Source organism: Salvelinus fontinalis, chromosome 9 (assembly GCF_029448725.1).
Source record: "Salvelinus fontinalis isolate EN_2023a chromosome 9, ASM2944872v1, whole genome shotgun sequence".
Classification (NCBI taxonomy): Eukaryota; Metazoa; Chordata; class Actinopteri; order Salmoniformes; family Salmonidae; genus Salvelinus; species Salvelinus fontinalis.
In genome coordinates, this window is record NC_074673.1 from 8,517,307 (window position 1) to 8,531,683 (window position 14,377).

General features: G+C 43.8%; 1 protein-coding gene across 5 annotated transcripts in view; it reads right to left on the reverse strand.

The window, feature by feature from the left end:
- The window catches only part of LOC129862001 (2-oxoadipate dehydrogenase complex component E1-like), a 47,340-nt gene extending 33,288 nt beyond the window's left edge, over positions 1 to 14,052 (reverse strand). For 3 of the 5 annotated variants that reach the window (XM_055933267.1, XM_055933270.1, XM_055933271.1), the window contains exons 1-6: positions 12,661 to 12,947; positions 7,278 to 7,430; positions 5,655 to 5,866; positions 5,048 to 5,242; positions 4,525 to 4,794; positions 2,775 to 2,946 (exon numbers count right to left, since the gene is read on the reverse strand). In XM_055933267.1, the coding sequence (XP_055789242.1) occupies positions 2,775 to 2,946; positions 4,525 to 4,794; positions 5,048 to 5,242; positions 5,655 to 5,866; positions 7,278 to 7,430; positions 12,661 to 12,847 (1,189 nt within the window). In that variant the 5' untranslated portion in view covers positions 12,848 to 12,947. Of the gene's footprint in view, positions 1 to 2,774; positions 2,947 to 4,524; positions 4,795 to 5,047; positions 5,243 to 5,654; positions 5,867 to 7,277; positions 7,431 to 12,660; positions 12,948 to 13,955 lie in introns of those variants that run through there. The other 2 variants (XM_055933269.1, XM_055933268.1) reach the window with 2 other exon arrangements.
- Between the last annotated feature and the right edge of the window lie 325 nt (positions 14,053 to 14,377).

Below are 14,377 nucleotides of genomic sequence, written 5' to 3' on the forward strand. Positions count from 1 at the left end.
ATAAAGGAGTGGTTCAGCAGGTGGTGACCACAGACCACTTCTCAGTTCCTATGCTTCCTGGCTGATGTTTTGGTCACTTTTGAATGCTGGCGGTGCTTTCACTCTAGTGGTAGCATGTGACGGAGTCTACAACCCACACAAGTGGCTCAGGTAGTGCAGCTCATCCAGGATGGCACATCAATGTGAGCTGTGGCAAGAAGTTTTGCTGTGTCTGTCAGCGTAGTGTCCAGAGCATGGAGGCGCTACCAGGAGACAGGCCAGTACGTCAGGAGACGTGGAGGAGGCCGTAGGAGGGCAACAACCCAGCAGCAGGACCGCTACCTCCGCCTTTGTGCAAGGAGGAGCAGGGGGAGCACTGCCAGAGCCCTGCAAAATGACCTCCAGCAGGCCACAAATGTGCATGTGTCTGCTCAAACGGTCAGAAACAGACTCCATGAGGGTGGTATGAGGGCCCGACGTCCAAAGGTGGGGGTTGTGCTTACAACACCGTGCAGGACGTTTGGCATTTGCCAGAGAACACCAAGATTGGCAAATTCGCCACTGGCACCCTGTGCTCTTCACAGATGAAAGCAGGTTCACACTGAGCACATGTGACAGACGTGACAGAGTCTGGAGACGCCGTGGAGAACGTTCTGCTGCCTGCAACATCCTCCAGCATGACCGGTTTGGCGGAGGGTCAGTCATGGTGTGGGGTGGCATTTCTTTGGGGGGGCCGCACAGCCCTCCATGTGCTCGCCAGAGGTAGCCTGACTGCCATTAGGTACCGAGATGAGATCCTCAGACCCCTTGTGAGACCATATGCTGGTGCGGTTGGACCTGGGTTCCTCCTAATGCAAGACAATGCTAGACCTCATGTGGCTGGAGTGTGTCAGAAGTTCCTGCAAGAGGAAGGCATTGATGCTATGGACTGGCCCGCCCGTTCCCCAGACCTGAATCCAATTGAGCACATCTGGGACATCATGTCTCGCTCCATCCACCAACGCCACGTTGCACCACAGACTGTCCAGGAGTTGGCGGATGCTTTAGTCCAGGTCTGGGAGGAGATCCCTCAGGAGACCGTCCGCCACCTCATCAGGAGCTTGCCCAGGCGTTGTAGGGAGGTCAAACAGGCACGTGGAGGCCACACACACTACTGAGCCTCATTTTGACTTGTTTTAAGGACATTACATCAAAGTTGGATCAGCCTGTAGTGTGGTTTTCCACTTTAATTTTGAGTGTGACTCCAAATCCAGACCTCCATGGGTTGATAAATTTGATTTGCATTGATAATTTTTGTGTGATTTTGTTGTCAGCACATTCAACGATGTAAAGAAAAAAGTATTTAATAAGAATATTTCATTCATTCAGATCTAGGATGTGTTATTTTAGGGTTTTTCTTTATCTTTACTATTTTCTACATTGTAGAATAATAGTGAAGACATCATAATTATGAAATAACATATGGAATCATGTAGTAACCAAAAAAGTGTTAAATCAAAATATATTTTATATTTGAGATTCTTCAAATAGCCACCCTTTACCTTGATGACAGCTTTGCACACGCTTGGCATTCTCTCAACCAGCCTTATGAGGTAGTCACCTGGGATGCATTTCAATTAACATGTGTGCATTCTTAAAGGTTAATTTGTGGAATTTCTTTCCTTCTTAACCCGTTTGAGCCAATCAGTTGTGTTGTGACAAGGTAGGGTGGGGGGTGGGGGGGTATAAAGAAGATAACCCTATTTAGTAAATTACCAAGTCCATATTATGGCAAGAACAGCTCAAATAAGCAAAGCGAAACGACAGTCCACCATTACTTTAAGACATGAAGGTCAGTCAATACGGAACATTTAAAGAACTTTGAACCAGAGAATCTTGTTTCTCATGGTCTGAGAGTCCTTTAGGTGCCTTTTGACAAACTCCAAGCGGGCTGTCATGTGCCTTTTACTGAGGAGTGGCTTCAGTCTGGCCACTCTACCATAAAAGCCTGATTGGTGGAGGGCTGCAGAGATGGTTGTCCGTTTGGAAGGTTCTCCCATCTCCACAGAGGAACTCTAGAGCTCTTTCAGAGTGACCATTCGGTTCTTGGTCACCTCCCTGACCAAGGCCCTTCTCCCACAATTGCTCAGTTTGGCCGGGCGACCAGCTCTAGAAAGAGTCTTGGTGGTTCCAAACGTCTTCTATTTAAGAGCGATGGTTGTCACTGTGTTCTTGGGGACCTTCAATACTGCAGAAATGTTTTGGTACCCTTCCCCAGATCTGTGCCTCGACACAATCCTGTCTCTGAGCTCTACGGACAATTCCTTTGACCTCATGGCTTGGTTTCTGATCTGACATGCACTGTCAACTGTGGGACCTTATATAGACAGGTGTGTGCCTTTCCAAATCATGCCCAATCAATTGAATTTACCACAGGTGGACTCCAATCGTTGTAGAAACATCTCAAGGATGATCAATGGAAACAGGATGCACCTGAGCTAAATTTTGTCTCATAGCAAAGGGTCTGAATAGTTATGTAAATAAGGTATTTCGTTTTTTTATTTATTTGCAAATGTAAAAAAAATAATAATAATTGTTTCCACTTTGTAATTATGGGGTATTGTGTGTAGATTGATGAGGAACAAAATGTATTTAATACATTTTAGAATAAGGCTTTAACATAACAAAATGTGGGAAAGGGGGTCTGAATACTTTTCGAATGCAGTGTGTGTGTATATATATATATATATATAATTCCAATCGATATATTATTATTCCAATTGAGATTGATAGATAAAGTGATACAGTTTACATACCAACATCGCTGCAGTACAAAGACGATCTCCCTCTCGCAGACGGAGTGGTATAGCCCACTTGGTTGTTTACAATGAGGTGGATGCTCCCACCAACTCTGAAGTGGGGGAGTAGTGAAATGGTGAATGTCTCCGGAACAATTCCTTGACCCGAGAATGAGGCATCCCCATGGACCTAAGAAAATGAAGGAAAGGTTCCACAATGATCACCAGTTCTTTTCAGGCCTGAAAGTTGAGAAAATAATTGATGTCAACGATGGACAATGCCGGTATGTCTCCATAAACTGGACTTCAGTGTCATAATCCCTTTCTACTAGAACCCTTAATTACATATTGTACTAAAAGTGCTTTTCAATTGTGCAAGGCAAATTCACTCGAGAGCAATGAAGTACCCTTTTTCTAAAGAGGTTTGACCTAGTTAATGTGTTTCCAGTTCAGAGGGATAAGCAGGATTAACGAGTTAGCCAGCTGACTTTGATAAACAACCAGAGCAACTACTGATTTCTGGTTCATTAAGAAAGCTAAACTTTGATATGTGTTTTTTGGTTGTCAAGTCAATTAGACCACGCCCCTTTCAAGCTTATATTTCTCAAAAATATAAAAGTGATTTCATAATATTTAGGCAAGTTAGCTGGCTAACTCCTTGATCCTGCTTTGTAGTATATTCTTCTACGGTGTCAAACTCATTTTTGCCCACCGAGGTCCAAAGGGCCTCACTTCAAACTGGTTATATTGGCTTGCCAGACAATACTCCACCGGTTATAGTGGCTTGCCAGACAATACTCCACCGGTTATAGTGGCTTGCCAGACAATACTCCACCGGTTATAGTGGCTTGCCAGACAATACTCCACCGGTTATAGTGGCTTGCCAGACAATACTCCACCGGTTATAGTGGCTTGCCAGACAATACTCCACCGGTTATAGTGGCTTGCCAGACAATACTCCACCGGTTATAGTGGCTTGCCAGACAATACTCCACCGGTTATAGTGGCTTGCCAGACAATACTCCACCGGTTATAGTGGCTTGCCAGACAATACTCCACCGGTTATAGTGGCTTGCCAGACAATACTCCACCGGTTATAGTGGCTTGCCAGACAATACTCCACCGGTTATAGTGGCTTGCCAGACAATACTCCACCGGTTATAGTGGCTTGCCAGACAATACTCCACCGGTTATAGTGGCTTGCCAGACAATACTCCACCGGTTATAGTGGCTTGCCAGACAATACTCCACCGGTTATAGTGGCTTGCCAGACAATACTCCACCGGTTATAGTGGCTTGCCAGACAATACTCCACCGGTTATAGTGGCTTGCCAGACAATACTCCACCGGTTATAGTGGCTTGCCAGACAATACTCCACCGGTTATAGTGGCTTGCCAGAGAATACTCCACCGGTTATATTGGCTTGCCAGAGAATACTCCACCGGTTATAGTGGCTTGCCAGACAATACTCCACCGGTTATAGTGGCTTGCCAGACAATACTCCACCGGTTATAGTGGCTTGCCAGACAATACTCCACCGGTTATAGTGGCTTGCCATGTACAATACTCCACCGGTTATAGTGGCTTGCCACAGACAATACTCCACAGGTTATATTGGCTTGCCACAGACAATAGTCCACCGGTTATATTGTCCTCAGGCTAAGCATTGTTTTTCTGGGGAGTAGTTTCCCTCCTGTTGAGCCATGTCTAGGTATGTATATCAACATATGTCTAAATAGGGCTATGTCTATGGTCTCAGTACGATACCTGGAGACAGACAACTTTATCACCAGGCTGAGCGTTCTCGTCTGGGGAGTAGTCTCCCTCCTGTTTGAGCTGCTGGCGGGCCCGGGTCTTCCCCTGGGTGACTGGGTTGATGGCCTCCAGGTGGGAAGGGTTGGGCAGCATGGTCACATGGAGGGGGTGGGCAGCACCGAAGTCCAGCTCTACAGAGGAGGTGAGGTGGGAGAGGACATCACCGATAGAGGGAGAGTCTGCTGGGAACTCACTGAGGCCACGCATTTTACGGAACATCAGCTGGAGGTGGAGGGACAGGGTAGACGGGAGTCCCAAATAAATATCAATCAAATCAATCAATTAATCAATCAATATGTGAATAAATACAAGTTTAAAGTCCCAGGAGTGAATCCTGAGGAAGGCAATTGGTGCCAAAACATTGGTTCATTCATATGACTGGGAGTGTGAGACCATCTTTATTAGTTATCCCAGGGTCATTCATGGTAGCCATTACAGCCATGACCTTTGATCTCGAAGATGTCTAAACCCTGACCTCTGGTGGGAACTGCAGAAGCCCCGTGAGGAGGTTAAGTCTCCCGCGGTGAGGCATCCCCATGACAATGTCCGTCACCCCGCTGTGGGCAGACAGACGGAACATCTCGTAGAACACTCCCATCATGCTCTCTGCTCCCTCACCGCCATAACGCTTCACCGTGGAGAACTTGGAGGCCAGAAAGTGATCAAACTCCTGAGGTAACACAAGAAGAAACAGGTTGTTATTGTAAAAGAGAATGTGTTCTCAATGACTTCTGGTGAAATAAAGGCAAAATACATCAAGAGATAAGTTAGCAAGATCTGTCTCAGTCTTTCTTGGAAATGAGACCAAAAGAAAAGTAACATCGATAAAAACAATACCACCTCATTCTCGCTAATAAAATAATCACTTTACTCTGATATTAGATAAGATACTAGTTTTTATTATTTAGGCAATTAAAGCTAATTAGACTATAAATACAGTACGACAACGTTTCTCTATCTATCCATTCCTCCCTCCCTCCATCCATCTACCTGTGACCCCAGCATTAGCTTGTCCAGTTCTCCCCTCTCCTCGGTGGAGGTCTCCTTCCAATTATCCATTAACCCTCCCTCCATCCATCTACCTGTGACTCCAGCATGAGCTTGGCCAAGTTTTTCCTCTCCTCCGCAGTAAACATCTCTTTCTTCAGCTGCTCGAAGCGGTCTGTGAGCCACTCCCTTTCCTCCAGGCTGGTCAGCTGACTGGTCTCTATGGAAATGCGGCCACAGTAGGACTCCTCCAGGTAGCCAATCACCTCCTCCACCGACGCCTCAGCTTTACCGAAATGCCTCAGTCCTGGATGAAAAGGAGTTCATATAAGAGTCTCTTGAAGATTTTTCATTTTAATCAGGTGAACCCTGCCTGAGTAAGATCTGTTTGGTCGCAAACATGTTGCAGTATGCAGGACAAAACATGTAGGTGTGTTGTACATGTGAGGCAATAGTGGATATGGAGGTGACAATTATGAATGACTTATCTCCATGTAGGGTTACAGGTGATGGATATTATAGACACCCTGAATAACTCAAATGTATTTATAAAGCCCTTTTTACATTCCCAATTTTCAGAAAGTGATTTTACCCTCTTAATCATATGCACTAATTAATGTGTATTACCTGCATTTGAGTGGTCTATTATTTAGGAGTGATTATGTAAGTGATAACCAACGAGGGGCTATGCATTCTCTGGAAAATAATGAACAACGTGGATGGTGTGCTTCTCGACGCGCTAGCGGAGTGGAACTAATCTTCTACGGAGTTGTATTATTTTCCAAAGAACTCATTGAGTCCCGAGTTCATTATCCTTTTTATACCATGGCTATAATTTAACAAATGTACCGCTAGAAATGTGTTCCTTTGAAAATATAAATGATTTTCAAGATCCACTGAAGTACCTAGCAAGTTTACTAGATAGCTACAGTAGTTGCCTTGGTAACCAAACAAACAGACTTGCTAGTTTAGCTAATCAAACCATCAGTCCGATCACAGATAGATCAATGACAGTTTAGTTATAAAATCTTTGGTCCTAGCTTGCTATTATGAAAATCTAATTCAACAATGACAATGTTTTCAACTCAACGTTTGCTTTCAAAGGCAGCTCAAACATAGAACATGTAAGAATGAACTATAGCCATTGAATTCTACTGTGCTGATATACCTTGTGCATTATAGGGAAATAATGCACGCTCTAGAATGCCCTTCAAACCAATCAGAAATGAGTAATCAACAATGCCATGGTATAAACTGTAATAACTGAGGTATGAGATATTATTATTGGCTGTCACTGAAAAAGCTTCATCCCAGGCGACACCATGCAGAGAGCCTGCGTTAAGTTGATGCGTTATTGTTAAATTGATGTGCTGCGAGCAAGTCAACAGACAAATTAGCATTAGCAGTTTGGGCCATTTCCAGGCGCTTCCTATTTAATTGGTCCAACTGTAACGTATGGTTGGTTTAGCAATTCAAATGTTTGGTGATGGGTTTAACATTGACCTCTCCATAAGGCTTCCCTACTACCTACACTACAGTATAACTACCTAGTAGTAGCTATCTAGTAGCCTAGTAGTAGTAGGAAGACAGTAGAAAACACTGCTATGCATTATCAATGTGAAGTGTATTTATTGATAGATTGATTTAATCAATGAAGTGTTCTCCCTTTAGAAACGTATTTAATGAAGAGGTTAATAGACAACATAGACATTGCCTACCTGATGTGTTGAGGGGTCCTTGTACAGCCCCAGTTAACATGTTGATCTCTGGCACACTGTCCTCCACTGGGTCGTCAGGCAGTAGAGGGTTAATTTTAGCAGCCTTGTGTCCATGTGCTCGGTAAGCCTCCACCAGGCGTGCTAGCCCATGGTCTGTGTAAACAGAGGGGGGGGGGGGGGGGGGGGGGGGGGTAAATCCATTTTGATTTGAATTAAACCTTCCATACATATTTGCTAGTTGTAGAAGTGACCTTTTGGACCTGAATGCCAAAACATTCAAGAGATACAGCTGCTCAAAGTTGACCTATTTGGCATACCCCACCATAGCATGCGACATCCATGTCTTCAACACTGGAAAAGATAAAACAGCCATCTTTGTAGTACTAATTTCATAGAAATTTCAAATGGTGTACCAGCTAGGCTAAATTGCAGTTGTCTGAAGAGATAGGTCCATTCTATTAATTATATTTCTATGACTGAAATGACAACCCATCCTGTATTCAAGAGCATGTTGTGTCTCAACCGATTGCGGGCACAACACAAAAACCTCAGATGATGTAGAGCAGGGGTGGGCAAACATTTGGGCTCGCGGGCCACATCGGGATTTTGAAATTCAACGGAGGGCCACATTTTCTGTTAAAATCTATTTGCAGGGGCCTCCCGAGTGGTGCAGCGAGTGGTGCACTGCATCGCAGTGCTTGAGGTGTCACTACAGATCCGGGATCGATCCCAGGCTGTGTCACAGCTGGCAGGTACATTCGCCCACTGATGGCTCCATGTGAACTACAATTCCAACTCTGTGTTTTAACATCTATAATCATCGCTTTCAGTTTTCAGTTAAATGCTAATTAAAGCAAGTAGTAAAAGTGTAGCTGTGATACGTAGTGACAACAATGACTACAACAACAACACTTCATCTGTTCTGCAATAACAACAGGTGAATGAATACAGTGCCTTGAAAAAGTATTTGCCCCCTTTCTGATTTTTGCATTTTTTTCTTTATACCAGAATTTGATCAGATCTTCAACCAAAATCTAATAAATCTGATAAAATGAACCTGAGTTCACAAATTTTAAAAAAAGTATATACTTATTTTATTAATATGCAACACCCATTTCCCCTGTGTGAACAAGTTATTGCCTGCTTACATTCAATAACTGGTTGTGCCACCTTTAGCTGCAATGACTGCAACCAAATGCTTCCTGTAGTTGTTGATCAGTCTCTCACATTGCGGTGGAGGAATTGTAGCCTGCTCTTGCATGCAGAACTGCTTTAACTCAGCAACATTTGTGAGTTTTCAACCATAAATGTAAGAGGTAGGAAATACCTGTCTTAGGGGGTTTCAAGCACAAACTGCTCGTTTTAAGTCCTGCCACAACATCTCAATTGGGATTAGGTCTGGACTTTGACTAGGCTATTCAAAACTTAAAATGTGTTGCTTTTTAGCCATTTTCATAATTGTGTGTTTTGGTCATTGTCTTGCTGCATGACCCAGCTGCACTTCAGCTTCAGCTCACAGATGGATGGCCTGACATTCTCCTGTAGAATTCTCTGACACAGAGCAGAATCCATGTTTCCTTCTATTAAGGAAAGTCGTCCAGGTCGTGAAGCAGCAAAGCATCCCCAAACCATCACACTACCACCACCATGCTTGACCATTGGTATGAGGTTCTTTCTGTGAAATGAAGTGTTTGGTTTTCACCAGACATAAATTGGACCAATGTCATCCAAAAAGTTTACTCAAGTTTGCCAAAAAGCACCTGGATGATCATCAAGACTCTTGGAAGAATGTTCTATGGACATATGATTCAAAAGTATAACTTTTTGAACGACATGGGTCCCATCATGCCTGGCGAAAACCAAACACTTGGTTGATATCTGTTTTTTTTGGTGGAAGAAAGCGGGTTAGGGTCTCGTGGATTACTGTACCCAGTCAACATGCTAGGCTCGAGGTCGAAGGAGGTCGAAGGAATTGTCCGTAGAGCTCCGAGACAGGATTGTGTCAAGGCACAAATTTCTGCAGCATTGAAGGTCCCCAAGAACATACTGGGCTCCATCTTTCTTAAATGGAAGAAGTTTGAAACCACCCAGACTCTTCCTAGAGCTGGCAAAATGACCAAACTGAGCAATCGGAGGAGAAGGGCCTTGGTCAGGGAGGTGACCAAAAACTCGATGGTCACTCTTACAGAGCTCTAAAGTTCCTCTGTGGAGATGGGAGAACCTTGCAGAATGACAACCATCTCTGCAGCACTCCACCAATCAGGCCTTTTTGGTAGAGTGGCCAGACGGAAGCCACTCCTCAGTAAAAGGCACATGACAGCCCGCTTGGAGTTTGTCAAAAGTTATCTAAAGGACTCTCAGACCATGAGAAACAAGATTCTCTGGTCTGATGAAACCAAGATTGAACACTTTGGCCTGAATGCCAAGCGCCACGTCTGGAGGAAACCTGGCAACATCCCTACGGTGAAGCATTGTGGTGGCAGCATCATGCTGTGGGGATCTTTTTCAGTGGCAGGGACTGGGAGACTAGTCAGGATCGGGGGAAAGATGAAGGGAGCAAAGTACAGAGAGAGATCCATGATGAAAACCTGCTCCAGGGTGCTCAGGACTTCAGACGGAGTCAAAGGTTCCCCTTCCAGCAGGATAACGACCCTAAGCACACAGCCAAGACAACGCAGGAGTGGCTTCGGGACAAGTCTCTGTGTGTCCTTGAGTGGCCCAGCCAGAGCCCCAACTTGAAACCGTTCAAACATCTCTGAAGAAACCTGAAAATAGCTGTGCAGAGACCCTCCCCATTCAACCTGACAGAGCTTGAGAGGATCTGTAGAGAAGAATGGGAGAATCTCCAAATACAAGTGTGCCAAGCTTGTAGCTTCAAAGCCAAGAAGACTCGAGGCTGTAATCGCTGCAAAAGGTGCTTCAACAAAGTACTGAGTAAAGGGCCTGAATACTTATGTTAATGTGATATTTCAGTTTTTTATTTTTTACTAAACTTGCAAAAGTGTATACAAATCTGTTTTTGCTTTGTCATTATGGGGTATTGTGTGTTCCAATATGGAAGTGTTTCTTGATTCATCAGAGATCCTTGTATTTTTGTGTATTTTGTAGTTGACAATACATTTAGCCTATCCCTGTTCCCCCTCAACACGCATCCTAACGTTACACCCCTCAACTGCCTTTGTCAATTCTTGATTCTCTGTTTTTGCAGGAATCTTCTAGGTTGGATGGAAGAAGGAACCAATTCCTACTAACCAGCTTTGTAAGAGCTAGGTTTGTACTAGCTGTGCTGATGATCAGTGTTTTCCCCCCTGCAACAGGTCTCACAGACTGGATTCCCCAAGAGACATGTCATTCAGCTACCCTGATCTTAGCACATTTTTTACTAAGAATGTATTCTAGAACCTAAAAGGGTTCATCGGATGTCCCCATAGCAAAACCCTTTGAATAACCCTTTTTGGTTCCATGAAGAACCTTTTGGTTTCCAGGTAGAACTCTTTTGAGTTCCATGTAGATTCCTTTCCGCAGAGGGTTCTATTTGAAACCAAAAAGGGTTCTACCTGGAACCAAAAAGGGTTCTCCTATGGGGACAGCCAAATAACCCTTTTGTCTGAGAGTGTAGTTTAAGTAGATCCAATTGAAATAGCACCGCTCTAATAATATACGTTTGTAAAGCAAATAAACTCCTGTTTTAACTCACCTTCCTTTAACGTGCTAAACCCTTGTGTGCTGATTCAACAGACACCTCCCTTGGTGATTCATGCTCTTGCTCATTCTCACTGTCACTCACTCAAACTCATATGTGCGCAGTTGCAGAGAAGAAGAAAATATATGACAATTACACCCATTTCTAACAATGTTTGTTGCAGGAATGACATGACAGACAACTTTTGAGAGATAATATTTTGTCTCTTTATTTCCTCTTTAGACGTACTTACATTTTTGCATCTAACTTTCTTTCTTTTTTACTAAGGACATCTGGCAATTGGGGGAACCTCTGTCCGGGACAATGTCCTCAGGATTATGGAGTGGTGCGTTTGTCCGGGACAATGTCCTCAGGATTGTGGAGTGGTGCGTTTGTCCGACGACAATGTCCTCAGGATTATCTAGTGGTGCGTTTGTCCGGGACAATGTCCTCAGGATTGTGGAGTGGTGCGTTTGTCCGGGACAATGTCCTCAGGATTATTTACATTTACATTTAAGTCATTTAGCAGACGCTCTTATCCAGAGCGACTTACAAATTGGTGCATTCACCGATTATGGAGTGGTGTGTTTGTCCAGGACAATGTCCTCAGAATTATGGAGTGGTGTTTGTCCGGGACAATGTCCTCAGGATTGTGGAGTGGTGCGTTTGTCCGGGACAATGTCCTCAGGATTATGGAGTGGTGTGTTTGTCCAGGACAATGTCCTCAGAATTATGGAGTGGTGTTTGTCCGGGACAATGTCCTCAGGATTATGGAGTGGTGTGTGTTTGTCCGGGACAATGTCCTCAGGTTTATGGAGTGGTGTGTTTGTCCGGGACAATGTCCTCAGGATTATGGAGTGGTGTGTTTGCCCAGGACAATGTCCTCAGGATTATGGAGTGGTGTGTTTGTCCGGGACAATGTCCTCAGGATTATGGAGTGGAGTGTTTGTCCGGGACAATGTCCTCAGGATTATGGAGTGGTGTGTTTGCCCGGGACAATGTCCTCAGGATTATGGAGTGGAGAGTTTGTCCGGGACAATGTCCAACGCTTCAGATTGCCTCTTGTGCTCAAAGGTCCTTGATGAGGATCCACCCCCCATCACACCACTTATTCATCATTAATAAATATAAATCATTTGAACTTTATATACTCTGTGTCCCAGTATTTCTATGCATGTAATGTGTGTGGTTGAATTATGAAACATTACTGTATGCAGATGTCCAAAATGTTTGATGTAGATTTGTTTTTGCCATTGCTTGATCTATTTTAAATGTAAGAATATGTTACCGATTTAAACTTAAATTGGTTACTATAGAAACAAATAGAAATGTAATGAACAATATTTTCAATATCAAACTTTATACTCTGAAATACTTTTTACAGTAGGTAATACGCTGTAGTCAGGTAGTTATTACCAGGTTATGATGAGGTTTTAACTATGACCAGTAGGCTACATAATATAGCACATAATATACAGGTCACAATTATGACGCAATTGGTAATATGGTGGTCAGAAAAATACGTCATATTCCGTTCAGTAAAAAGTCGAGGGTAAAAACAGTTTGCGACCAGAATAAGACGTCATACGGATGTCTTTTCAACCTGGTTTTGCCCACTGACAATGTTGCCCAACATTCTTGCTTTGCTATAGAATAATAGCTAAAGGTTAAAGATGTCCATTATCAGGAAAAACTACTGACCTCGATTGAGTGCAGTGATATACGAGACTGGGTCACTGTGCAACTTCGTGTCCCCCTGGCTTTGTTTGGGTCGGTGACCGTAGACTCCTTTCCGGGTATGATACAGACAACCGACGACCGGTCGCGCGACACTGAGAGGTACTCTGCTGACGTGGTGCAAGTTTTTCAGGAATAGTATCGCTGACATGATTTTAAATGAATAAAATAAGTTTAAAAAACGACGTAGCTAGTTAATCTAGACGGTTACACACGCTACAGAGCAGCAGCCACACTGCTGTGAAAGATAGGAGGTGGCACCATACTTCAAGCTGATTGGTTGAGCCGTCGGCGTGTTTCGCGGAAGTGCAGAGGTTATATAGTTTAATGTTGAATCAACTCAGGTGCATGTGTAGCCAGCCAGTTGAATCAGATTGTAATGTATCACTTTCACGTTTATATCACGTATGATTGACGACCCAGATGATTATGCGCAACAAGTGCCTCCATCAAACACGCACTGTTGGGTTTCGCCTCGTAAACCTTCCCCATTTTGCCCCAGGCCACTACAGAGTGGTGAGGAGGAGTCTACCGCGTTTGGATGACATCGACTTCACCATGCATTTTCTTTATTCAGGTTCACTCAAACATTGTTTTAAACGTTGTTTTACTATTGACAGTGACAGCTGACTTCGGGTTTGTATATCGATTCGCTCTCCTTAAATAAAAGTAAATCAGATTTGTAATGTATGTACATGTACTCACCTGGACTGCCTGAGGGTGGCGTTGTTACTAATTAGTACGTGTTCGTCTGTACTGGTACTTGACTCATGACAGATAAACATTGTTATTTTACCCGTATCCCTGCCTCATTGTGCGATATAGTATTGCATGGTGTCGGAAATAAAACAAAAAACAACATTTGAGAGTTTGGATCCAGAAATTCAGCCTATGTTTCTGGATTCAAACTCTCCAATTTTTCCTCTAGGCTCAGAGTAGTTGGTGGAACCATTTTCTCCATGTTTCGTAATGTTGAGCTTTCCTATGTATTACTTTTTAAATGTAATAATATGTTGCAGATTTAAACTTTCATCCCCAGTGGCTTCTCAGAAAACCAGAAAAGTGCCTGTAGCACTAAAATAAAAACTTGAAAAAGAACTTAACCACAAGGAAAAGATGGATGTCATCGTCAAGCAAACTGAGCCTAGTGAATGGGTAAACAGCTTGGGGACAATCGTGAAGCCAAACACAATACGGGTATGCATGAAACCACACGATCTAAACAAAGCCATCAAGAGAGAACATGATCCTTTACGTACCATTGAAGAGGTAGTTGCTGAAATGCCTAACGCCAAGGTATTTTCAGTTGTTGATGCAAATCCAACTGGATGAAGAGAGCTCCCGACTCTGCACGTTCAATGCGCCGTTTTGGAGGTAATCCTTAAAGAGACTGTTGTTCGGAATCACGTCCGCTCCAGGGGTTTTTCAGAGGTGCCTCGCCCAGCATTTGAAAGGTCTGGTAGGTGTCTTAAACACCATGGATGACATTATTGTCTGGGGTGATGACACGGAGCAACACGACCGGAGACTGAGACAGCTACTAGACAGACTGAGGAGCATCAACTTGAAACTGAACAAGGGCAAGTGCAAAATCAGAAGGACAGAAATCAGCTACACTGGACGTGCTATCAAAACGTCACGCCAGGGTAAGCCTACACGAAACACAGCCCTCATGTTAAGC